We start from the raw sequence: 27,603 nt of genomic DNA, 5'->3' as shown, positions 1-27,603 counted from the left end.
AGCATTGTGTCTCTATGCTTTTTCATCCTGGTGGCCAAGTGCTGCTTTCTCCTTGAGCAAACATTTCCAAAAGATAATCCAGTCTTCGAAGCAAAATTGTTAAAGGCTTATAATGTTTGATTTTTCCACAAGGTTTACAGCGGGACTCAGGCACTTTATAGGAGTGGCTTGGAGGGACGACGGTCCTGAATCCCACCTGGTTCTTCAGTCCTCTAGTTTAACCCCCTTTCCTTGTGTGTCCAGCTGCATCAGGAATGCCACCAGCCCACCACACTAGAGACCACAGTGGGGCCATTCATCAGTTGAACTGAGAATGTATGGTAAATTCCAATTCAGTTCCTAAAGTTGGAGTTGGAATTTCACCCAGCTCCAAGGAAACAGAATTGGAATCAACTGGAATGACAGGAAAACAGAATTGAATTCCATTAAATTCCACTTCTATGAGAGTTTGTCTTGACTCGCTAAACATTATGAATCAAACATTATGAATCAAATAAAAGACAGTTAAACAAATCAAATACATTTAATCATAAAGTATGTGTTACAATTACATGTTATGCATGCATGCAAATACCATCGGAAAGATACCTTCAACATTTTATGATATTCAGTATTGATAATATACAGTATAACACTACATGTAATCTCAGATATGTGGTAAGAAAAAACAAAAAAACATGGAAACTTCCTGAAATTCCAATTCAATTCAAATTCTGTTTCCTGTAGGTTTTTTTTCAAATTCCAATTCCAATTCCTCAGTTCATTCATGAATTGAGCCCAACCCTGCCACAGACACAGCCAGGAATGGAGTAGCCTAGGAGTGGAGCGATCCTTTCACGTTGGCTGGAAACATTCAGCAGCAGCCTGTGACCGCTGACCACTGCATGCCACATCTGGACCCACTGCTGACCCTGTTAATGATGGTCTCAGTTTGGATGGGGGGGGTCTGTAAGAGGAACCGTCCCATGCCCAGTCATGGACAACACCATGTCATAAATGAAAAATCACCACACAGTAAAAGTACCAAAAATCCATAAGGGATTTTCCCGAGTCTGTCAGAGGAGGAACTGTCTGTTTATCACCGTTACTGAATTGTTCCATATTCCCTGCAATCACACTATCAGCAGCAGAGCAAACAAAGCATTCAGGTTTAGCCTATTTAAAAATTAAAGGGAAGAACCAACTTGAGTTGATAGATGAATAAAGAATAGAAACTGTTGATTCTGTTGACATGTATGTCGAAATATACACTCATCCATTCTGGCCTCTAGGGGTACTATTCTAGTGATTGATTGTATTTCTATGAACCAATAATTACATCTGCCAATGTCCATCCCTCAGTATATAGACCTAAGTGTGTTTTTTTGGTTGTTTTTGTTTTGACACTGATGATGAAATAAGCTGAAATCATTCGTCTTAGATTTATTTTTTTGGCACTTTTTGAACACATCACTTTCTGCCATTCTCAGTTCAGCATGGAATAAAATCTCCATCATTATTTAAATCACGGCGCCCTTTACTTTTTCAATGCTGTGTGCAGGAAGTCTTTGCACCTTTCTTTATTATCAGAGATCCACCTGCAGAGTCTTGCTGATTACTCGAGCCTGGAAGGATAAATTGAGGGGCAAAAGGTTAGTTAATCATTGTAGAACTGCCAGCAAAGGACCATAAATGAACAATATAGTAAATCACTGTTAAATAACCAGGTTACGCAAACTGAAAGCCTATATGTGAGCTTGCTGTGAAGGACGTTTCCTCTCTCATCATGAATTCATTACTGGATGGTAGCTGATGGAAATTCTCAATCCTGCGTGTCCCTGCAGTGTGTGTGCACTTGGTTTAAGGTACATGATTATTCAGACAGTAGAAAGTTAATGAATCCCCTTTAGTTGCTTAGTCATTTTTGAATCACTGCGTTCATTGTGGAGTTACAGCCATGTGAGCACTCACATACTGTACGCAAACAGGAAACAAAGTGCTGGGGGTGGAAAGCAATGTTGAATAGCAGAAATATTATTAACACAGTGAGTAATTTAAATGTAGTGGAGGTGAAAGGCAGTCATGCATAATTGAAACAAGAACACAAAGATAGCAGGTGTTGCTCGCGCAATGTGAATGCATCTCCATGGTGAAATCTAATTTGCTGAAGAACAAATATTGGGTTACAATGGGAAGCAACAAGTGGATTCATGATTTCCAAATGACTAATTTATTCAATTAGTCCCTCTAGGATTATGCTGCGGTAATGTCACTGTCTCCCTGGCATTTTCTAATGGAAAACATGTCATTAAACCCATGTAAGAGTACAAACAGAGAGACAGGGAGGAGGGGGCTCAAATCATTAATTATACATAAAGTTCATTATGTGAGATGACACTTCCTGGACGGAATTGCAAATCATTTCATTTTCCGTGTCATATTTGCTTCACGTCTTTTGTCTGACCCATTACGACTAAAAGCCAAATTGTCAGTGTTAATTTAACTCTGCAAATCAACACTATGCCAGTGTTTAGTCCACACCCATCAGAGTTAAATTTAAAATTTTAGATAGTTTTGAACAGCCACCCCAGAGTCATGTCAGCACTATGAGTAGACAAACAACACTCCAATCAACACCTTTCAACTCAAAATAACTGTCACTGAAAAATCACCACATATTAACACTGGAGAATCTGCTGTGATACATGTCAGTTTATGTTAGAAGAAGTTAAAACATAAATATCTGCTGTTTGGGGATGGATAATGAAAAAGCCATATAATAAAATACATCAAAATATCTGAAATTATTACATTTTCCCCAACAAGCTTTTTTGTTAATTTGATTTTCATCAACAGTAAACTCCTACAAGCTACAGAATACTCAGACAACAGTAAGAGATTTGTGAGATTTTTCTGTTGCATTGACCCAAGAGTCAATTTTTTTTCCTCCCATGTCCTGTTTCCCTGCCTCCCCTCCCTCTCTCTCTCTCTCTCTCTCTCTCTCTCTCTCTCTCTCTCTCTCTCTCTCTCTCTCTCTCTCTCTCTCGCTCTCCCCCTCTCTCTCTCTCAAAGGCAAGGAGAAGAAAGAGAAAGGAAACAAAGGCAGGAGGAAGAGAGGGGGTAGAAGCAACAAAGCCGTGACTCATCCTTCACAGCAACTTTGCCATGACAACAATCTCTCTGGCCGTCTCCTTAAACCGACTGAACCCGCAGGCCGTGAGAGAGAAGATACTGGCAATCGATATGGTGGCCATCTCTGTCATTTCATCATCTTTGTTAGGGGACAGAGTGACAAAGGCAGCAGGGCAGATCCAGGTCTGATTAGGCCTGTGGGAGTTCAGGCTTTATGGTTTTGTGGTGGTTGAAGTTCATTTCAGTTCATGAATGTAGTGGAGCACCAAAGACATGTAATTGCGTACTCTACTATAAAACAGAGAGAACAGATCTGGTACCTCCACCTCCCCACCCTGATCCCCAATTACAAGCTCAATCATGGCTGCTGCAGGAGTAGAGGGAAAGAAACCGAGTTGCCTAAGTGAATCAGATTAGAGCAGTTTTTGAATTATGTATGTCAAAACGTACCACTAACACTGTACTTTTGGTTGATCTTTCTGCACAGTTAGAAAAAAAGGACACTGTTCTACCTTTTTCACTGTAGGCAACAGTAGGCTGTTCAGACAAAAGATGGTGTATCTACAAAAAGTACAATTTTACGGCTATGTTGTGGCATACATAATTCATGGCATACAAAATTGCTCACAATCAATACACGCTGTGTCTGTCCTTGTACTCCTGCAAACATTGCAGCAATGATTTTTTTTATGATAGTGTATTTAGTTTGGTTCACAATACATTTTTGTGAGGAAGTCATAAATCATGAAGTGTTATTCTAATGTCCACTGATTACAATAAACTGTAATTTATATAGCTATAGGGCATCATGGTAGGATAAAGAGAAGGTTGGATAGAGATTGTCTTTCAGCATTTTAATTAAGAAAATTTGACAAGGACTGAAACCTTGAGATTAATTAGTGTAAGAAATCTACAACCTCTTTATGTCTATTTGTCTTCACATTGTTTTACCCCCCTGGACATCACTATTATCACTGAGTTTCTTCTGACCCCAACTGGTAACTTTCTAGTATGACACTTAACATCAGCTCTTACTTTTTTCAAGCAGCAGATGGTGCAGTTGAATCAGCAGTCAATACTGAAACCGTGTGTTTGAACAGTGTGCTCCAGTGACATTTGAATGCTTTGGAGAAGAAGTCTACACATGTATTTGCTCAAGTCCAGCACTCGTATACCTAGTTCAGTTTTTAATCAGAAAGCTGTGTCTGAGGTTACACTGTGGGACAAAACATATGGGTGATGATCTCATCCTAAGCACCTTACAGGACCAGTATGCTATTAGTATGGGTGGACTCATACTATAGTCACTGATAGTATAGTATATACCCACTGAGCTGCATACAACAGGGTCACTGAGCATTGTTTCTCTACATGCATCTGTAAAAAAGAGCACAATGACTGTTTAAGTGCCAACAGACATAGTGTGTTGTCATAGGGACTGATTTTTAGTTATATATAGGCTCTGTTTTGGGAGGCTATAAATGAGCTTTGTCATGTAAAAAGATAATCTCAGAACCAAATAGTCTGTCATTCCTATTTATGCAATAACACTCAATAGAGTAACGATGAAAGCTTGAGTTCAACCAGGTTTCAATAGATGATTAGAACGGTTAATCATAGCATAGCACTTCTTCTTTGAACCATTTGGATCTATATATTCTACTACAAGATGCTATAGGGAACCACTTTTTCATATAGCAGAGAGGAATAATTTTGGGGTTGAAGTGGTTCTTCAGATAGTAATGGTTCTTCATTAAAGCACAGTCAAGCCCACAAAGAGCGTCTGAAGAGCCGGCCGTCTCTTTCCAGCACTGCTGATAAATGTTTTTCCAGACTCGGAGCAGGGATTCCATTGGCGGTTTCTCTCGACAGAATGCGTCTGACATTATGAGGCAGAAATAACTTACTATTTTTAACACAGCAGGAAGAAAATTCAAAACTACAGTATGCGGCTTTGGCTGCCCTCTAATAGAGACAGCTGTTATCCATGTTATAAGACTGATATTTAGGACAGGATGAGCTTTTTACTAGTTAGGGCAATTCTTGGCTCATATTACGCCTTCACTGAACTAAAATGCTAAAGAAATAACATTATCTCCAGCATCACCTCTGATGTAACCAGTGAAATGTCCACTTATCCTAATATTAGACTGAAGATGTATTTAGCTTCTTTGCCAAATCTGCATAGAAGGATTAGATCAAACACACACTCATAGATGCTGCTCTGTTTTTGCTGAAAGTTCACTGTTTTCAATTAGGACGATTACATAAGGCAGCTAGTTATGAGGCAGTGTCTGGAGGACACCTTTGCTTTTCTTGGTTCGGTGTCCTCGTAATCATAAATGCATCAACTCTCACTCTGTGGGGCTTCAATGTTGGAAAAACCATTTAAAGACACACTGATGAACTGATTTTAGTCTGCAATGAAGTTGATTGTACCATTACATCAAGAAGAACAACTTGAACCACAGACTTATATTGCCAAAAAGAAATAAAAAACAAAACTGATTTTAGATTAAAACAGATGAGTTCAACCGAATATGCTTCATGTTTTTATTTATTTATGATGATGATGGTGATAGTGGTAAGGGTGGTGAAAGTATTGGTGATGGTATTGATGGTGGTTTCTGTGGTGACAGTATTGGTGAAAGTATTGCTGTATTGCTGGTGGCAGTAGTTTTAAGTGGCAATAAATGGATGAGGTCAGAGTTTCACCTGCCTCCCTCTAAAATAAACACACTGCCATTGGTGTGCTGTTTTATTCTGACCAACACCTAATGTGAGAGTGACTGAGCATATATCTTCTGACTGTTTGTAAACCTCTGTGTGGCCTTCCCTTTCTTTCCTTCCTTCCTTCCTCTCTCTTGTTATCTGTCTACCTCTGTTTGCTGAGAGGTGAAGTCATACACAGAGAGGGACTGCTGGGAGAAGAGCGTTGTTCAGGTCCGACATAGCTGTCCGATGACTCACAAGACCACTCACTCACACTGACTCGTACTCAAACGGTGGGGCTGCAGGTGAACATACCTGTTTAAGAACAAAGCCCCTGTGTGAAGGGTAGAGGAGGGTGGAGGTGTGTGTGTGTGTGTGTGTGTGTGGGGGGGGGGGGTTCTGTAGTATGAGGGTGCTCTTTGGTCTATGGGCAAAAAACTCTGAGAAATGAAGTAATGTGGTAAAGACCAAGACAACTCAGTATCAAAAGGCAAAAGACATTACATCATTATTACATCACAGAAGCTGTTTACTGTTTACTTGAATAGAACCAAGGTGACTTACCATGACCTCACATAAACGTGTCAGCACATACACACCTGAGGGAGAGAAAAGAGAAGACATCACACAGGTTCACATCTGCAAACTTGAGCCGTCTGCTGTCGCGTCTCCTCATTACGTCACCCCCCCGGTTCATGTCGAGGCAAGCTGACTCTGACATTGGAGCCGGTCCAGTCCAGTCCTTCTGTTTTAATCTTCGTCAGCATCGCCGCTGGGCCGTACCCAACCCAACCTCCTGACCAACAGGCACATTAATATCACATCTAATCTGACTGCTAACGTCAAAGTGCTGAGGAGACAAGCATCCGCATCATATTCAGTTACTGATGGCTTTATGTGCCATTTCATTATTACGCCCAGTGAGCTGGTTGCTTCGCAGTATACCAGGCTTTGCTGTACTGTATGCAGTTCAGCACAGCTTTTTCCCCACTGCTGTAATGCCCGGGGCTGATCCAGCATGCAAGCTGCTAACAGCAGATTTCAGATGAGCCATAAATCTCTCCCATAAAGCTTCATCTTCATTGATTGCCAGAGGGATTCCCCAATACTAAACATAATGTCCTACTCATGACATTACTGTGGACATCAAGCTGTTAAGATATAGCCTCCAACCATTTTTACTGGATCCCTCCAAACCCACATGCCTTTGTGTAAGAGGAGTGGTCTTGAGTCATTGTCTGAGAGAACAACTGTACTTCCACAAGCACACTACTCTGTCTCAGTTTGGGTTTTTCCTTTGAAACAAAGCCTCCTGGTGTGATAAACACAGAGATGACATAAACCTGCTGTTCTCTTTCAATCTATTCTCATAGTGTGGAAACACTTGAGTCACTTACTTCCCCCCCGGCCACAGTTAGCTGCCAGCAGTGCACAGCTTTTTTTTTTTTTCAACAGCAGCTAGATTCACCGCAGCACTCTGGCACAGGAAACCCAGAGAGGGATGGAGTCATACATTACATCATTGCTCAGGCATGTGCAAACAATCTCAAAAACTGGATCTGATTAAAGGGTGCATACGTACGCACACACACACACACACACACACACACACACACACACACACACACACACACACCACCTAGAGAACTGCCGAAACTAAAAGGTCTGCCTTTATCAGTCACCATGAAAACCGGACCGGAGATGGGTCCACACCCAGCCTTACATCTGCAGCTCCAGCATCTATATATATATATATATATGAGAGTTAAACTCACACCAACTCACTAACACCAAGTTATTTTTGGAGTATCCCTGCTACAGCTGTGTTACCATATTAGAAGAATACATCTGAAATTTCCCTAAGTAATCAACATGCAATAAAAACAGTCACATGGGCTGAGTATGTAAAAACATTTATTGTTGATGCCTTATATTCAACAGTGCCTTTTCCCAGTCTTGTGGTTTTACAATAGTACATATTCCCTCTTCTTGAGTCTAGACCTGGATTTTTTTTATTTATTTTTTTTAAAAGGTACAAAAAAAAATCTCAACAGTGAGTTACTTACATTTAAGTGATACACACATAGAAGTGTATGTGCGCGTATATGTGTATTTTAAATCTGAGATGGCAGTTTATAATTATTATACATATCATGGATCACAGAATATCAACAGGCTCAAGCAAAGAAGCAGTCCACTTTTGCGGACGATCCACCGGCAAAGCACAGCGATGTAAAAACAAAATAGTTCAAGAGGGAATGAGAGAGAAAACACAGTCGTGGAAGAAGCACACAGACAATAAAACCCAAAGCACTGAACTCAGCCATACATGAGGTTGTTAAGATGAAAGAACGTTTTTGGTCGACAGAAACATGATCACAACAAGTGGTGATTTCATGCCAACATATTGTTCCTATTAAAGACATTAACAGTATATACAAGTTTCAAGTAACTCCTGAATTAGTCCTGTTGTGCCCATCTCAAGCAGGTTAGCGTACCCAAGGAAGTTCAGTTTGGAGTACACACAGCATGCCGTCATCTCTTACATAATGAATGGCATGCCACTGCTAAGACCCTGCTGAGTGTGAAGTGAATGTGTATGAGTGTGTGACTGTGTGAGTGAGTGAGTGGGACAGGCTCAAACTCCTGTAGTAGACTCTTTCAATCTGGGTGCTGTAGCTCATAAAAAAAAACCCACACACATAATCACAAGTAGTCGCAACCTGAGAAGCAAGTTAGGGAAGGTTCACACAAAAATAAATCTGTGTTGTGCCAACTCTTCTTCACATCTCACTGAACTGCTTGCTTTAACATTCTGCTATAAACAACAATGGCCCACAAGAAAAAAAAGAAAAAAAAAAAGGTGTAATGGCATGGTGCTAGCAAAACAATGATACGATGCACTAGACACGTCCAGATCATTCTTGACTTCCCCACCTTTCCCAGATCTGTGCAGTGAGGAAACGACTATAGCTGATAAAGCAAACACCTAATCTATCAGAAGTCCAATATGGATACATTAAGCGCTGCATGTGTTAGTCTTTGGCATGGTTAAGCGTCGGAGAAGCCCATTCGGTTGCGCAAACATTTACAACACCATTTGTAAGACAGCAGACTCAGGTCAATGCTTCTACAGTCTAGGGTGGGTTACTATCCTGTACCTCTTATGGTACAATCCCACTTTTACTTGGTCCAAAATAATCAAAATCTAGTTACAGTTTCCCATTTAGGGACAGAAATTAACAGTAATAACCAATATCAGAATTTGAACCGTATCAAAACAAGAGCTTCAGTTTGAATAAAAGAGTAAAGACATATAAAACTTTCACGCACTTTATATAAGGGGACTAAGCCAACTTTATGGATGTCTACCGTATATAGCAGATTTTTAAGACAAACCGCATCTTCTCTCAAACTGACCACTGCATGAGGCTAGCATTAGCTAAGCAACGCCATGCACGCACCAACCGTTACACGCACACCAGCTAACCAGTCAGCTGGTCTAGCTAGGCTAACATTCAGCTAGCTTTACAAGGCAAATCCATTCAGCAAGCCCTGCAAACCACCCAGCCTATGAACTAGCCAACACCACCTTCCACAGATGAAATGTAGAAGAGCATTCATCAGCTCAGTTACAGCAGAGCTAAGAATCATCACTGTACCATGCTGCTGGTTACATGGTAACAGGCAGCATCTTGTGTTATCTATAGCTGTACAGTCAGATGAGGGCCAAGCCATTACCATCTTCTATAGGTCACTAGTATGTTGGGCTCCTAACAGACTGGACTGGCCTCGCTTCACATCTCTTTCTGATGTCCAGACAGACGCAAGCATCGAGCTCTGAGCCATCCCTATCGTTCTACTGACACTTGAAACTCTGCTGGTTAGTTATAGGGATTTCCACTGGAAGCTTGGGCCTCAACAGTTAACTGTCATGGTAGAGGATACAGATATTCCTCAGTGTTAGTTCATGGTTACAAGCTGATGTTTCCGTTACTTGGTTATGATCATGTCTTGTTTCACATGCTCATAGCACAGTATAAAAGCAAAAAAACAAAAGTACAAGTCTGGAAAGATCATATATAGGCTCAGAAAAAAAAAAGGAGCAACTGAAATGGAATGACTAAAAACTAAATAGATTTACAGCTTCAATAATAACTTCAATAACAACATAATAATAAAAATAAGTATGAACATGTATATGGGAGAGGGCAATTCCAGTTATTTCCCTTCTTCTCAGATGTATGTTCTGGTTGAGGGCGCCTTGCTCCACAGTTTGGCACAAGACTAAGATTCCACACAGTGAGATGAGACCAGGGGATTGGCTGAAATTATTCCACATGGTGAGATGAGACAACGGGATTGGCTGAGAGACAGGATGGGCTCCACCCCTACAGATCCCCTTCCACTCGCCTCCTGCGGACTAGAGAGGAAAGATAGAAAGAATCAAAAAGAGACAAAAACATGTTTTTTTTTCCCCCCCAAGCAATGGACTGATGAGGAGGAAAGAGAGGAATGAAGAAGGATCAACTGCAAACATGCTGCACAACCTTAAACCTACTCAGGCCTGTTAGTTAAAGACAGTAAGTGAGTCATGAGCTATGCGGTCAAAGTTTACACCCATTTTATCAGTGTGCGTCAGCGTGCACAGAAAACAAGAAGTGAGACGTCATCACTCTGAAAGCTGTAAAATCACACAGTTAATGCAGTGAACGCTCCATCCAAACACTGTGAAAGTAATCAGTGTTATCTCGATGCATTGAGACACACTTGGGACCACACCCATGCATCAGACCTGTGCTACTGCAGCTCTGACAGGACGAGGAGCTAGAAGAGAGAGCAGAGGCGTCACTGAGGACTGATGTCTTGGTAGTAAAGACCCAGTGTAGAATAGAGAGGGACGGACATCAAGACAAGACCTCCACAACCCGAGTAGCAACAAATTCTATATAATATAGAATATATATAACCCACTCAGCTGGCCCAGATACATGCCGCGATAGTTTGTCATGGCGATCTCTCCCATACAAAGAGAGAAAAAGCGGATGGCGTGTATCGGAGCTACCACTCACCCAGCTTTTGCTTCGCTCAGCTGTTACAAGCAAAACATAGGCCATAAAAACACATTTATTGAAGTGTGTAGAGGTCATCTTTTTGTCTGTAACCACAGATAGGATGAGGCAGTAGATACAGAGAATCTAAACTGGTTGTGTGTCATACCCAGGTCGTTGTTCTTGGTGATAGCTGCAGCAGCCCTGGAGCGCGGTCCTTGCTGGGTGAAGTGGTAGCCAAACTTCACTACGCTGTTGTTCTCTTCCAACATTTTAGCTATTTCCATCTCTACAGTAGTACCCAGCTGCTGCCTCTGAAACACACATGCAGATACACAGGGGTTAAGATATTGTATCTAAACACCACAGTAAGAAATTCACATTTTTCTTCCACCCATTGACTGTTGAGTTTTTTTATGATATTAGTTGGGGGCGGCATTTTCTTCTACAGCTGGCTGCATGGTACCAACATTTTCAACTGCTTCAGGCTGCGTACGTGGTTTGCTTTCTGATCAAAAGATTTTCTCACCCAGAATGCACTGGAAAAAATTCCCTGGTCATAGGCTCCCAGGAATCCCCTACGGTGGACGGGGAACAGTAGTCGCATTCACGCGTATTTGACAACTCAACAGCGGGAAATACAAAAAAGGGTCCTAATTATCATGGCCATTTTTTTTACCCGTTTCTTATTTTCACAGGCATTTTATGAACTTCAAGGGTATTTTTGCCACAAGCCCCAATTAATATCTGACCCTGGTGTGTGTGTGCAAGTATGTCTGTGCGTGTATCCACAAAGAGTAAGGTACCTGGTTGTCTATCTTGATCTCTGTGAGCGTGTCGTTGTCTCTCAGTGCGTCAACCAGCGCCTGCACCCCGGCCCCAGTGATGAAATTGGACTCCAGGTTCAAACTACGCAACGTCTTGTTCTCCCTCAGCATCTCACTGAATGCCTGGGATGGGGAGGAAGGAGAGAAGGAAGAAAAGGAGGACAAGGAAAGGAAACCAAGGATGTGAAAAACTCAAATCAAATTCGGTTCAACTATTGGAGTTGAGAGGTCTGAACACTGCCATTAAAACCGCATACACACAAACACCCACACACACTCACCACAGCAATGGGATCGTTACTCCGTGTGGCTGCCAGGCTGAACTTCTTGACAGTTGTGTTACTCTCCATGGCTTTGGCGAAGTCCTTCAGTGTGGGAATGGGAATGTTCTGAAAAACCAAGAAATACTCCCGTTGGCGCGGGGACAGACAAGGGTATATGCCTCTGTTTGCTTGTTTGTGTGAGTGTGTACCTTGATGTTGTTGAGGTTAACCTCCGTTAGGGAACCATCATTGCTTTTTATCCTCTGCAGGGTGTCTTCTACATTGGTGGGATTGGGAGGCTCATCAAACACTGGGTTCATCTTCTCCCCCTTGATCACATCTGGGACACACACACACACACACACACACACACAGGTCAGGTTGTTGGTCCTAAACCACTTTTCAATTTAAGTTTTGCAGAATCAGAATTCTATGAGATTGTACTCACTGTTGTAACCCTCTTTAGTTGTGGTCCCATCATACGTCTGAGTACTGGTGACCAGAGTGTGAACCCCCAGGATCGCTGCAGATAAAAGCAAGCAACAGATTGTGAGTGGTGTGTAGTGTGTGTGTGTGTGTGTGTGTGTGTGTGTGTGTGTGTGTGTGTGTGTGTGTGTGTGTGTGTGTGTGTGTATTCTCCAGGGGTCAAAAATCCATCAGTGAGTGAATGAACAGTAACCAAATCTAGAGATCATGGCAGACAACAGAGTTATTCTCTTACTCAGTGAGCCCTTTCTCTCCCATCGACACACACAGTAAGAGACGGTGCCATGGGAAAGACAGTCCGAGTGAAAGGAGCCAGTGTTTTACTGTCCCAACAGAGACTGGGCACAGGCAGATAGAAGCACATTTCTCACAAGTATGTCACTGTGTGTATGGCCTCGTTTTAAAAGAAACCCTCAGACAAAGTCATGTTCCTAGAGGCCATTTAAGCACGAGGTCTCCCCTTTCCCAGAGGTATTCGCTCACTCTTACCTGCAAGGTCACACAGTTCTGTGTCTGTGGCGCTGGACAGGGCTTCCTCCAATTCCGGGTCGAGGGTTGTGACTTCCTCCTGGCACGTTTCTATGGGTTTCTGCTTGGGAACAAATACTTTACCTGTGGAGAAAGAAAGAAGAGGGAGGAGGGGAGAGGGGAGAGGGGAAGCGGATTTAGTTCAAAAGCTAAACTGAATCTTACCTTTATACAAATGGGGAGGGAAAAAATTATTTTACCATCAACACAGACAGAAGCAGAGAGTTTGTGCAGGCTGAGTGAAGGTTTTGAGGGATCTTACAAAACTTTACATTTCTATAAATATTGTAAATGTCAAACTGTTAGCTCGTTTGTCTGGTTCACTTGACTTGTTGTTATTCTCCAACAGCCCTTCCTCTCCTCCTGCCTTGTGTCCCGGTCATGAGATCACATGACTGCTAAGCTGTGTGTGTTTGTGTGTGTGTGTGTTCATCCATGTGTATGTGACTGAGGAGCCAGGGGAGACTATCCTGAGTACAGCTACCACATGAAATACACAGAGGTTTGGAATTAATACAAACACTAACTACACATTTGTCAGTATCTCTTTGTCTTCTGACAGCACAGTTCACAGGAGGACCTGGCACGTCAACATGACTGGTTGCCATGGCAACGTATTGTAGGGGTCACCCGACTGACCGCTTCACTTCCTGTGCACTTGAGTTTGCATCTCTTTGTCTCGTTGGTTTGTTCATTTGTTTGTGCATAATGCTTTTTGCAATGCACAGTGCTTAGGGGAATTCAGTATACGCCCTTTAGGCCAAGCAGAGCCATAACAGCCTTGCATAAGGGAAATACAGTGTGTGTTCGTACACCAGGCAATACGGTAGAAGTCGTACAAGCTTGAGCCAGCTCTATGTTGGTGTGTGGTATGTTCACACACCAGGAAGTAGCTTGTGATTTTCTAACCGTAGTGGCTAAGTCAACGTATTCATTAAATATTTTGTTCAGCGATTCTCTTAGTTACAACAACACTGTGCTTCCACAGCACTTTGCATTCAACAGGTGGAATTTTTAAAGTCAACGTAGTTTCACTTACTCCAATCATGCTTACCCTCCAAGCCACCCCACCACCCACGCACATATAAAGCGCTTTATCCATGTCCACTCTTTATTTCCAATGCACTCTGGTGGTCCCTTTCTCTTGCTGTCCAACCTACTACGCCTAGCAATACTCTGAATCCCCAGGGAAACAGACTTGTATACCCGGCAAATGAGGCACCAGAGAGACACAGCAGTAGAAAGCTCATTCAGCTCACAAGCATGAAAGCAGGTTATCAAACTCTTATTGAAGCCAGCTTATAGTAATGTTACTGTTTCCAAAGAGGAGGTGAAGCTTGAACAATGGAAATGTCTCCTGCTATTTTACACAACACAGCTGGAGAACTTTTATAGGACTAGAAGAAAAAAACGTTGAGACAGTCTACATCTCTCTCTCTCTACAGCCATTCCCCCACCATCAGTGCTTCAGACTAACTGAGTTCGGTCCAGCCATGACTCTTTGACAACTATGGCATTGCCATGGTAACCCATCTGAAGGAAGAAAGGGGGAGAGAGAAGGAAGTCACGGAACAATGACTGGAGTCTAAACTTAACTGTGCTGCTGGGGCAACAAACACTAGCACTAGCTGGAGAGCCGATCCCGTGGGTGCCCTCAGCCCCCCTCTCTATATGCCTGCCTCCTTACACAAAAACACCCTGCGAACAGTCCCTCCCTCCTAAGTCAGTCAGGCCCGTCAAATTGCTCTGGTCTCCAGGGGGGGCTCTGGCACTTCCTGAAAGCCAGTAAACAGTAAATACAGTCATCAGGCAGCATCCTGTGCCAGTCCCTCTGGACTGACATTTAGTCCTTCAGCAAGGGAACAGAGCGCCAGACAGACTGACAGCCCCGAGGTTTGGTCGTCCATAACATCCCACAGGACCATAATGGTGTAAATGAACAGAAATGACAGTGGGGTAACACACTGTTAAAATGCTGAGGGAGAATGGACACAGTGTAGCAGTGTCTGCCTGTGATGGGACTATGTGTAAATCCAGGAGGACAGACAGACGCAGAGAATGCTGGGTAAGAATGGCTGCGTTGCAACACTTTCAGGATCTCAAAAGAAGCCTGAGAAGATAAGAAAAGAAAGACGACCACTGGAAGTTGGTGGGACAGAGGCGCTGTGTGTTTGTTTGTGTGCTTTCATCAGTATAGCAGCCACACCTTCCACTGTCTCTCTACAAACCTGATGCTTATCAGTCTTCAGTGGGAGTATGCCTAAAGTCTCTGTTGAGTGTGACACAGCAAGAAACAAGCCTATGTTCTGACACATGATGACTCAGTCTGCCATACTCAAATTACCCAGAATTGTACCACAATGTGCATGCTGTCGGTAGTATGAGCCTCTCAAACTCCAATGACACTACACATCCTCCTCTCCTACAGCAGCAATAGCAAGGTACAGAGTTTCTACTTCAGCCAGGATCCAGCCTGCATCTTTTGCTGAATTTATTGCAAAAAATCTGAACAGAAGAAATGGAATATAAGATAGAAGACGCAATATAATGAAGTACAATGAAAGACATTTGCACACTGTCATATTTTGCAAGTTGCCACATGCGCTTATACTCTTTTACCTATGATCTTATGTATGTTTTTAATCCTTATGTCTGTTTATTTGTTGGCTGGACCGCAACAGCGTGGCCAGCCCTACAAACGCGAATGTCTGTCACTTACTGACTGACTGACTGACTGACTGAGTGATCAAGTTACACCATTGGTCGGCCGTGGCACGTGGCACATCATAACGTCACAGAGCCAGAAATTTCAGTTTCGTTTTCTCCGCCGTCTAGTTTCTCCGCTGAGATCAGGAGCCCGTTTCTCCCACACAGTAAGCAGGCTGACCAATATCATGCATGTAAGCTGAAGCTAAAGTAGAATCTATACAGTTATATCATATCGCCGTTTATGTCGATGCATATGCGCGAGCTCAGTCCACCTGAAATCCTCTGTTCTGTCGGGGGAGAGAGACACACAAACAAGCATGGAGGTTTCATCACGCCGAGGGCTTATTGCCGACCTTCCCGAAGTTTCCCGGGGCCACGGTTCCGGCCAGTGCCACTAGCTGGGCGCCGATTTGTTCCCGATGATCCGGCCGAGATTTCGGCCGGGGTCCCGACGACGATGCGCCCCCGGTGTCCGGCAAACAGCGTTTTCGGCACAGACGGGTAACAGAGCGCCTGCCGCTTGGATCGGCAGGATCAATGCGGGCCGCGGGCGCGGTGGAGACGACAGCGGTGGAGAGAGAGACGGGATGCACTGGAACGATCAGTATGGATGTATGGACTATTATTCTGTATTAGCAGTCTACAGCCAGGGGTTAAAGTGGGCCGGAACGATCCGGAACGGCGTTCTGGCACCTTCGATTAATAAGTAAATAAATCTGATTGGCAGTTTCATATATAATAATGACAAGCGAGTTCATAGGGCTGCCAACTCTCACGCATTGACCGAGAGACTCACGCAATTGACATTTTTCACACGCTCTCGCGCCACAAGTCTATTTTCTCACGCAGCGAAAAAGAAATTCATAACTGATAACGTCGTGACGTGAAAAAAGGAAACTGACAGCAGGACAGACGAGACAGAGCAGCACAGCGCAGCAGAGAGTTATTCAGACCATCTGAATAGCGAGAAATAGACACAAATTATTATATTATATTATTATATATATTATATTATTATTATTATATTATTATTATATTGTAATTTATTCCCATGCATGCTGCTCAGAGTAATCTCAGTCAGCAGCTCTTCTGCGTCTCTCCCTCTCCTCTTTCGCTGTGCGCACGCAAGCAGGAGTGAGAGTAAGTTGCTATGGTTAGGGGGACGCTCTGTGTCTGTCGCTCTGAAACTTTCTCATGAATCCCAATAATAGGTTTTTTAGGTTAGTATGCCTATGCAAGATCATGAATGCAAGCACCTCAATGCTGAAATCTAGTAATATATATATATATATATATATAATATGTTGCTGTTTCTTGACTTAATCCAAGTGGTTAGGTGGTGTAGAAATGCAGGAAATTTGTTTGAAATTACTATTTTTTTCTGACCCCTCCACCAATTATGTATCTAGTACAAATGCAGGAAATTTGTTTGAAATTACTATTTTTTTCTGAACCCCCCCCCTCCGAAACAGGGTTCCCCCCACCTGCCAAATCCCACTTTAACCCCTGTCAACAGTGGAGTTACTTACACCATTGGTCGGCCGTGGCACGTGGCACACTCATACACAGTCCAGCCATATACTAGGTTTTGACCTAGTCTTGTTTTTATGTGGTATGTCTTTTTTATGAGCCACATCAAAGACAATTTTCTGTCATGCGTGTGATAGACAATAAAGTTTTCTAAATCTGAATGGCTGCAATGGTTGCCATGGTGTTTAAGCATGGCTGTTTTGCTCGGCAAATGTGTCTGTGTGTGTGTATGTTTGTCTCCTTTGAACAACACATTATTTATCAGCAGGGGGTGAGCGTAACGAGGGAAAAGAATTAGCTACATTCCACAGAACCACTACAGTGATTTGATTTTTCCATGCTGTCAGTGTCTGCACTCTCATACACACACACACACACACACACACACACACACACACACGACTGCTTCATCTCCAGGTCCACCAGTGCCCAACTGTCTGGGAGCTGAGAACATCAATACACAGATGAAGAAATCTAGCGTTAAGCTCATCTGCACACTGACTTTAGTAAACAGAGAGATTCAAGACACTCAACACCTGAATGTTTGTGAGGGATTTGATATAACCCGCCCCCCCTCTCTCCCTCTCTCTTTGACACTCCCTACTTCCAATCCCCGGGTCTAAACACGCCTCCCCCACACTGCTGTATGTTGCATAAGAGCAGACATGCATTAATAATACCTGTAAAGACAGCAGAGCAGTAATTACCGCTGATAAACACACAGACATGCACATACAGACACACACACACATACACAGACAGAAACCTCAGCATCTGTCCCCTGAGAACAGACAGACACCTCTGAAATACAATACAAAGCATGAGAAAGCTCCTCACTACCAGCATTTGTAGAATGGTACACTACAGGCTATATAGTAATATTATGTATAACAGCCTTCCTGGATTTTGTGGAGTTTCTTTGTCATTATTGCACCTAAAATGCTTGACTTTGTGGTGTGTGTTTTTTTTATTCCAAGGCCATTTGTAGCATCTTCTGTGCTGACTTGCAGTAAAAGTGTTAAAGTCTTTAACATATAAAGAATCCAAGCTGCAGAAGTGTTACCATTTTGTCAACTTTAAAAAGTACCATCACTTGTTTTCACTCTCTGATAATCAATTTGGCAAGAGTAGGTGTCCCTTTAAAAAAAAAAAAAAAGGTGAATAACTAATTTTAGAATGACACTCTGACACTGATTGGAGCTCCATTGTAGATAGTTGTGAGACAAGCATATTCCTTACATACACAACACACACACCTTTTTTCTCCCCAGTGAAGGGCACTACATCCTCTCTGTCCTTGTACTCCAGGGCTTCCTTCTCCAGGTAGCTCAGCAGGCTTTCCCTGTTGAAGGGTCCCGTTTCTTTCTTGGCTGTCTGGTCCTTCTGACGCATGCTGGCTGGGAGAAGAGCGTTCTGAAGTGGACAAGGAGACACATTAGACCAGTCAGTTGATCAAGGGGTCAGTAATCTCACTGTAGACTGACTGACCAACACATAAGTCTTCAATCCCATAAAGTCTTGGAACAAAAGGACAAGATGTGCGTGGAGATGCACAAATGAACAATATGTTCTAACTGCTGTTTAGTGTTTCCTGTGGACTTTGTTTGGTTGCCATGTAGGGCGCTTTGTCTTACTTGGGATGGTTAGATGGAATTTAAATAAAACGCCCAGGGGCCTGGGGAGATTTCATTATACTCTACAGCTCTACTCACAAATAAACACACAAACAACTTGGCAGCCTGCTGACTGAAGTTCCACAGCTCAGACTCTCCCCTCCCCCTCTGAACTACTTTTCCCATCCAAGGAGGCTGGGGACTGGGAGGAGCAGTTGGAGGTTACACGTTAAAGGAAAAATCCACCCTTGGATACTCTTACTATTACATGTCATCAATCTGTGATGTTCAATGCATTCCAGGAGTTATTTTGTGATGAAGTGTTGTTATTTGCTTTATTGGCTTTTTTTCCCCATAGAAGGAGAGGGGTCTTGGTGGTTGTTGTCAGAGGAGAGAGAGGGAGGAACATTGGGGTGTATCTATGAACGCAGCTGCACCCCACTCAAAACGCAACATGTCTACTGTCAGTGGAGAAATTGGAAATCTCTTCCTCTTCTACGATGGATTTTGTCCCTGTATAATTGTTGAACATTTGTGCAAAATGGTAAGTCTAGAAAGAAGCCCTTGCTCTTTGAGGGACTGACACCAAAACCTGACATTTAAGGTTGATGTTTTCAATAGTTACATTTTTTTCTGGTATCAATTAATCATTGTAGCTGTGCTGAAAATCTACATTTGGCCAGTTATCCACAGGAGTAAGAAAAATACACCAAACAACAAAATGGGCCCAGAAATGCAAGGTACATCGCCAACAGTGTTAAAGTGTTTTAGGGTGGATTTTTCCTCTATTGTCTCTATATTCCTTCTGTATTGTATCCAACAGTTTCTGAGTCTGTCTGTCTTTACCAATTCTAAAAATGTCTTTAAATCATCTATTTTCCAACACCTTCCTCTGCACTCTCCCTCACAGGAACTCCCTGGCACTCCCACTAAGGAGTCCTGGAGCTGCTCCAGGCCTCGCCGAGCCCTCACCTCTGGGTCCATCTCCTCTAGGGCCGTCTCCAGTTGTTGGAGCTCCTCCGCCGACAGTTTGTTGAGGATCTCATCTTCATCGATCTCCTTGTACTTGTCCAGGTCCTTCTTGTATGACAACGCCATGGCACCGGCTACAGCTAGCTAGACAGCGCAGAACAGCAGAGCACAGCCACACTGCTCCAGACCAGGGGAAGGCTACCTAAAGACAAGCAAACACACACACACACACCCAGTGGTAAACAAACAACACATAATGACAGAAAGAAGAGAGTAGAAAATACCATTTCATTTAGCAGAATAAAACAAACTAATTACAGCTAAACAAGGTTTGTCTCAGTATGAAACATCTCGGTGCAAGAATAATAGACCTCTGATCACAGCTGGGCTGGATAACAGCGCCAACACACACACACACACAGCTGCGACAGAAGAGGAACTTTCTCAGGCTGGAAGGACACACCAACTAGTCCCATGAGGACCAACAACAAACTCTTCAAGTGTTCATGTAGGCCAATTCTGTGTGAGTGCAGAAAACAAAGAAAAAGAAAACAAGATTGAGAAAGCTTAGTCTTATCAGAGCTCAGAGAGTTATGGATAATGGCACTAATGGAAGAAATTCAAAGTAGACAGATAAGAATGTAAAATAACAGTTAAGATTAAATAAAGCTCAGATAAGTGAGTGAGTTAGGGAGTGAGTGTGTATTCTGTCAAACAGAGTGAAGAGGCTACAGCCGTTCCCTCTCCCACGCCACCGTCCGAACACAAATGACCTCATGGTTTCCAGATTCCCTGCAGGACCCCACAGATGGGCTTCATTCTTAATCACACACACACACACACATTTTACCCTAAACTCTTACTTTCCCTGGAAGCCCTGTCATGCCATTATGCATTCTACCCATCTACTCATCCTAAATCAGCATCTCATGACCCAATGTTTTGCCGGTCGGACAAATCTGTGTATCTGTCTGCGTGCGTGCACAAAACTCGGGGTTAGGCTAGTTTAATTGAGCTGGAGGAAACTTACTGTGTCAGGTGCTGGCAATACTCAAATTTATCTATCTCCCCAACACAACACCAACTATGTACGGCTGAAAGATACTGACAAAAAATCTACTTGCGAATATTTGACAGAATATTGCAATTGCAATTTAAACTATGATTCATATCATCACAAGTTTTTGTGTTAAATATGTTTTAGAACTTTAAAAGTGTTTAAAGAAAAGTGATTCTGTCAAACTAAAAAAATACATGTCAGTTTGCAGGATTCACTGAGTTTGAATATGAAAGGTTTTCACCAATTCATAGTATTCCCATGATGTCACATGCATTTCCTACCAATATGGCGCTTTACAACACACACAGCTCATTGGCTGTGTCTGTCATTTGATTGTAATCACCAGTTAATTTATTACAATCACCTGGTGGCCGTGCGGTGATGTAACAGAATACTATCAATACTGTACTTGATTCATGGACCAAAGATTACCTGGAGCTCTAACACACCTTGTTTATTAGTCCATTTTGGATGCCCCACTCTCTTATGCAATTAATTATGGCCTCTGTGATTTGGAAATTGCATTAGTTCATATTGCAATTGCGATTTTTTTTTTTAAGATTAATTGCTCAGCTCTACTTCTAAGCTCCATGGCAGCAGAAAAAATATCCTGTGTGTCGGCTCTGCGGTTTAGCCTAAGATTCTTTAAACGTTCAGAGCCATTTCCCCAGAGTTGCCTGAGCAATCTCTCCAATTCAGACGAGTTCCCTGAAGAGCCTATGAGTCTGTCTGTCTCTCCCATACATTTCAGTTCTTCTGTCTCCACAATCCAGGCTGTGTACTGGACTAATGCTTCCCCTCACCTCCTCCATTAGACCAGAGCTACCAACAGTTAATCCAAAATGGTTATGAGAGTCATAGCAGAGCCATTAGGGATGGAGGAGCCTGGCTGCCAGCAGATGAAGCTGGGCTAAAATGTCAGCATCGACGGTATTAATCAAAGCATATGATTATTATGCTCTACAATAGTAATAATCACACCCTAATGCTCTATTGAATACTGGCTATATCAGATAATGGAAAATGGAGTCAGGAGTGAAGTTATATCCCATCCACTGCTACTGCAGGATGTAAACAAAGGTTACAGCTAACTGGTAGGAAGGAGATTGACCACATAAGCTGCAGTGGGACTAAGCTAATTTCACAGGTCAACGCAGGTGCTGGAACAGGATAAATGGATAATACACTATAACAATTAAAAACAACAGGCAGTCAGATAATGTAAATAGACATTAAAATAAAAAATAAATAAATAAAAAAACCTCTCTCTCACACTGCAAAAATGACATGAGTTGAGTCAATATTTGTGAACATGAACACCTTTCTCTGACAGCTAGAAATCAGAGAACCAAGGCTCTAATCTGATCACCAAGAGGCAAAACCTGGAGCTGCTCCAGTGACAGCAGCTTAGAGACAGACTTTCATCTTTTACATTCAAATGAGCTTTATTTCAGCTTTATCAATTCTAACAGGTCTAAAATAGCAAATGTACCCACATACTATGATAACACTGTCGTGCGCACTGTGTCTACAAAGTCAGTCTTCTGTTCAGCGTTCATCGAACAGCTCCAGGATTTGTTTCTTGATGACATCATCACAAGTCTTGGCTCTCTTGTTTCTAGAAAGGGGAGAAGCTTGTTCGTGTTCACTAATCAAGGTCCAGAATGGATCATAAAAAAAAAAAAACATATGGAGGCTAAACTGTGATTATGACTGGATTTTCCCTTTAATGCCTGCCAGGTTTCCAGCATCTAGAAAAGTGTTTTTGATAAATGTCTTCAACATATTCTGCCAAAGAGGCACAGCCAAATGCCTGATGTCTAGCCCTAACTCTCTTCAATTATCCAAAATATGTGCACCTTTGGTAGCCTATGTGTGCATATATGAAGCATGATTTGTGGCTATGTTGGCTTACTTTTGGTTAAATTACCTATGACTAATTCTCAGATGTGCTGAAGGAAATTAGCCTATGTGATGATAATTCTTGTCTGGACTGGGAAAAGATAGAGAGCAGCAGCAAAGAGGCCAGCTGGGACACGGAAAAGTCTCACACACACACACACACACACACACAATGCTCGTATAACAAGGTCACCTCAGAATAACATCAGTTACCACATTATCCCACTTTCTCCAAAACACTTTCCACTACACTGACACATAATTCAACACATCCAAAACAGCGGCCACTGTTTACGATAAGGCCCAGTGCTGGTGACTGTCCAAACAGGAATAACAGAGCGTGCAGACAGAGTTAATGTTGCCAATGGGTGGGCTAAGGCGGGGATGAGACACTGAGAGGATCCATTAGTCCAATCTGATTGATTCCTTTCTCCCTCTCCTTTCTTAGCTAATCCTGGTGGACAACAGATGGCTCGGAGCCAATAATATTGCCGACCTGTCTGTGCTCTGTACTCACCTTACACATTCCTGCACTGACCTGTGCTTTGGCTACTCTTTGGCACACTCACAGACATGTGCATGACAAAGCCACACACATTACGGGTTAAGTTCAGCTGACAGGCTAGTCACTTTGTGCTTACTTTCTTCCCAAGATAAAGACTGCAGTATCCATGCTAAAAAGGTTTTCAGCTGACACTTAATTAAGCTAGGCCGTGATCATTTGTTAAATAACAGAAACCCTAAAAATAACAATGAAATAAAAGCAAAGAATTTAAGGTATAGATGTAATGTCGTATTTATGAAGTTAAAATCACACTGACTATAACTGTCCAAAGTGTGTACATGTGTCCAAAGAAACAGCAATTTTTTCGTAAAGGCCCATTCCATTGAAAGACGCAATTTTCCAGCTCTCTACGTGGTGATGAGGCATCTGGGCTGTAAACTGGTGTGAATATTTTAAATAAACACTGTATGACATCATTGTATAATACCAGGGTGTCAATCTGCACACAGTCCAAGCGGAAAATGTCCCGTGAGCTTGGCTATTTCACTAGCAATTATAGGACGGCTCTGTTTAGATTCAGCATCCATATGCCGTGGACTGCACTCTGAATTTAACTCAACTCTATGGGTTGACACCTGATACCATTCCTTCAATCAACTCAACTATCTGCAAGAAGCCATGACTTTCTATTCACAGGTAATGTTATGCTAGCGTCTTGCTTGCTAGCGTCTTGCTTGCTAGCGTCTTGCTTGCTAGCGTCTTGCTTGCTAGCGTCTTACTTGCTAGCGTCAGTCCAGAACTGTTTACAGTTTACATGCATAGTCTCCTCCAGTGTGTGATTGGCTGTCAACTTGTCAATCAAAGCTCTGTTGTGAACTGAAAGGACACACCCACAGTTATCAAGACAGGCGCTACATGTGGTGAAAATGTGGGAGCATAAAACCAGTATATTTTGTGAAAATGAAGGCAGATATGGTTTTATTTTTAAGGTGACTTGCCAACAGCACAAACTGAATTTAAAGTCACCAACCTGGGTCTTTAATAGTGTGCAGGTCTCCTAGTAGTTACTATACCTGTATTGTCTACATACCTCAAAAGACTGAGCATGGTCATCAATAAGGCGCAGCGAGTTTCATTCTGCTCAAACGGAAAACCATTAAAACTTTATACAATAAACACTAATCTTAAGTAGGCCGATCACTCCTAAAATAATAATTCTTGCTAATCATTTGCCTGTGTTGTTTTAGATCTCAGGAGAAATAGTAATTTATGGCTGAGAGATTAACAGGAAGTGCAGACTGGTTATTACAATATTACAGCACACAGCCCCAGAGTACAGTAAGACTATAGTTAGCATGACCCAGCTCTGCTACCCAGGGGACAAGAGTCTGCACTTCCTCCACCCACCTACTCTCCTCCCTCTCTATTTTCTTCTCCTCCTCACATCCCCCTCTCCACCCTGTTGTTCTTTAGCTCTACATTACCCTTCATTGGTGTGCAGCACTCCCAGGGTGGCTGGGAAGCAGCAGACTATGATTGAAAACAGATGGAGGGAGGGAGAGACAGCAACATGAAGGGAGGGTCTCATCATGCTGACACTAGGATGTAGGCCTACTCACTGTGCAATACAGTCAACAAACGCAAAAACAAAATTAACATGTGGGTGCTAGGGGCATAATATGTGTTCAATTAAATATTTAGGGTAGAGATGCTTGTATCAGTGAGACAATCACTTGCCAGTATTTAAATGTCAACTCCAACCAGGCATCTTTGTAGAAAACTTCTGATTCATAAAATTATTATTATTTTTTTTATGTACTGGTAGTTGTTCTTATTTGGACGTCAGTGAATGTATCTGATAGACAAAAACACCAGTCAGAGGATATATGTTGCTCATTCATTCACACATTTCTATCCTTCCTGCTCTTGAGTCATTAGAAATGATGGTAACTAGGGAGGGGCGGGGAGGAACAGGGGTGTTTCTCAAACAAACACATGATCTGTATACTCTCCTAGCTGCCCCTTCCTTCATTCCCCCCCCACACACTACATTATTATGTAATGAGGACAGATTTCAAGGAGTGTCCTCTTTTGCAGTTCAACAAAGGCTACTAGCCTATATAATGCAGCTCCAAGGTTGCCACTTTCACACCTGTGTAAAAACTAATGACGATCATTACTGTGGGTGGCTTTCACTTTACAACCTGGTTTCTCTCTTCAGTGGAACATACCAGAGCCATGCAGGTTTACCAAAATCAGGTCTGTGGAACCTGTTTATCAGCAACACTGTACGGCAGGAGGAGGTATACAACCGCAGTATTTCCAGAAATGCTAAGTCAGCAGTGGCCATGATTCCACTCAATGACAATACCTACTATACAGCGTTGCAAAGCTGTGTACAAGGAAGGCTACCTGGTTGCCGTTCAGGCCCGGGGCAAATCACACTTCCCTAAGCAGGCTTCCCCCTTTCTACTCCTTGAGACTTGGACCACACCCTTCATTCACTATTGTGCTCTGCTGGACAAACTACCCTTGTCAACATAGATAAAAACTTGCATAAGCTCCTGAACAAGGACCTTATTAAACCAGGAGTGTGTCAGGCCATTGACACAGGTACAATAGCCTTGTCACTAACAATAAGAGCAGCATTGCACAAACCACAAACATAGTAAACAACCATGCATGGCAGCCTTGCCCAACTGTACAAGTTGGTGTGAGTCATCACAAATAAACTGTCTTTAAAATGCTTTTAATTCTTGTCTCTGAAAAACAGAAAACACTGAAACTATAGGTGTATTGTCTGGCTGACAGGGATGGGCTGCTGACCTTAATTAGTGGCACACTGTACATGCAACCCGCAATAGCTTTCCACGGAGCGAAGGTTCATACATCATAAATAATGTCAGATACTATAAACATTACAAGTGAATTAGTACTATTATAAAATGTCTATCTAATCGCAGTCATAAATGCAACACATCAGAAATAGCATTACCCTTTTAAATTTGGTCAAAACAAGCATGCCCCTGTACACATGCAGACAAACAGACACACACACACACACACACACACACACACACACACAGAGCTTGGTAGCAAGCGGTGGTACCTGCCCTGGGTGGTAAGAGTATCATCTCATATCTACAGATAGCGAGCTACGGAACGAGGTTAGCTAACTCGCTTATGTTCATGATGATCACGCTGACAACGATAATGTGATAACGCTAATGATCATTACCGCCTAAGCAGAAGGTAGCTCACTTTAGCTAAGAAACAATTAAAACCGGACCACGCTGTTGATAGGAGACACACCTTAGCTTACGTTACTTGGATACAATACAACCCCACTGACTAGACGCGAAATAGCCTGATGAAATGTAGTTGCTAACATGCTAACGTTAGCACAGTCACTCAAACTGACGTTCCCGTTAGCCGTTTAGCTAAACCAACTAGCTAGAAGGCACGTATGGAAGTGACAGCTTGTAAAATTGCACCGCTACCCGTTTAACTTTCATTGAGATATCTTTCGAAACAAATAATTTCCAAAAGGCAGAGCTATCCATTTCCTTACCTGTAACTAATGGGACCTGATTTAAACGCCTCCAAATAATCCCAATCTTCCCAATGAATGCGATGTCTTCACTGCTTACTTTCTCACTCACCCCAAGGGCGGTAACACAGGAAGAGAGAAGCAGCGCATTCGCTGACTGACGACCGATTAAACCAATAAAGAGAGAGACTATTGGGCCTAAACCAATGGTGTAAGATGGCCCGCCCCTTCTTTTCGAATGACCAATCAGATGACAGCTAGGGTAGAGTTTCGGTGTGTGATAGTGGTGGCAGGTTAGAGCTGCTTGTCTTGATCTGGTTGGTAACTTATCAGTGTCTAAAGCAGTGGTTTTCAATCACGGTCCGGGGAAAACCACAGCCCGTCTGTTTTCCACTGTAGCTATCTAATCAGGGAGTGGCTCACACCTGGGATGCAAGGTGAATGCCATTAACTGCAATTAACTACCTGGTAGAATAAAACCAGAGTACTCTGAGTCCTGGGTAAAGTATAAATTATTAGCCAATCACTACCATTTTATGACTGAGTAATTTATTTTTGATTTATGATTGCTTCAGATGGGTAATGTAAGCTGAGATAGTAGGTGCTGACTGGCACATCTACAGACACACAGTATAGTGTTGACTGATTGGTGATGAACAACAATTTTCAGAGAGAGAGAGAGAGAGAGAGAGCTTGGCATTTCCTCTCCCTCCTGAGAGTGAGCCATCTGTGCCTGCAGTGCGGTGTAACTGATCTCCTTTTGATTAGTGGAAGGAAGAACCTT

At 42.6% G+C, this 27,603-nt stretch overlaps 1 protein-coding gene across 1 annotated transcript; it reads right to left on the bottom strand.

The window, feature by feature from the left end:
- Window positions 1-7,720: 7,720 nt before the first annotated feature.
- tmod2 (tropomodulin 2) lies at window positions 7,721-26,927 on the bottom strand. The gene is made up of 10 exons (XM_071528826.1): window positions 26,841-26,927; window positions 19,803-20,004; window positions 18,474-18,630; window positions 12,940-13,062; window positions 12,413-12,487; window positions 12,174-12,304; window positions 11,983-12,090; window positions 11,681-11,824; window positions 11,044-11,188; window positions 7,721-10,246 (listed from the first exon to the last, which is right to left on the bottom strand). The coding sequence occupies exons 2-10, from the start codon at window positions 19,926-19,928 to the stop codon at window positions 10,215-10,217; spliced, it is 1,041 nt and encodes a 346-aa protein (XP_071384927.1). The 5' UTR covers window positions 19,929-20,004; window positions 26,841-26,927; the 3' UTR covers window positions 7,721-10,214.
- Window positions 26,928-27,603: the final 676 nt, after the last annotated feature.

This window comes from Centroberyx affinis, unplaced genomic scaffold (genome assembly GCF_046629955.1).
Source record: "Centroberyx affinis isolate AG114_WGS23_722 - 3 ecotype Tasmania unplaced genomic scaffold, CSIRO-AGI_Caff_v1 ptg000122l_1, whole genome shotgun sequence".
Taxonomy (NCBI): domain Eukaryota; kingdom Metazoa; phylum Chordata; class Actinopteri; order Beryciformes; family Berycidae; genus Centroberyx; species Centroberyx affinis.
This window is presented reverse-complemented; position numbering and strand designations above follow the sequence as displayed.

Bases quoted from the DNA above. Each gene is read 5' to 3' on its own strand.
- tmod2 (XM_071528826.1), bottom strand. From the start codon at position 19,928: ATGGCGTTGTCATACAAGAAGGACCTGGACAAGTACAAGGAGATCGAT. The intron at 13,063-18,473 runs GTGTGTGTGTTG...CTTTCTCCACAG, and splicing joins CTTCACTGGGGAGAAAAAAG to GTAAAGTATTTGTTCCCAAG. The intron at 12,488-12,939 runs GTAAGAGTGAGC...TTTTATCTGCAG, and splicing joins AGAACTGTGTGACCTTGCAG to CGATCCTGGGGGTTCACACT.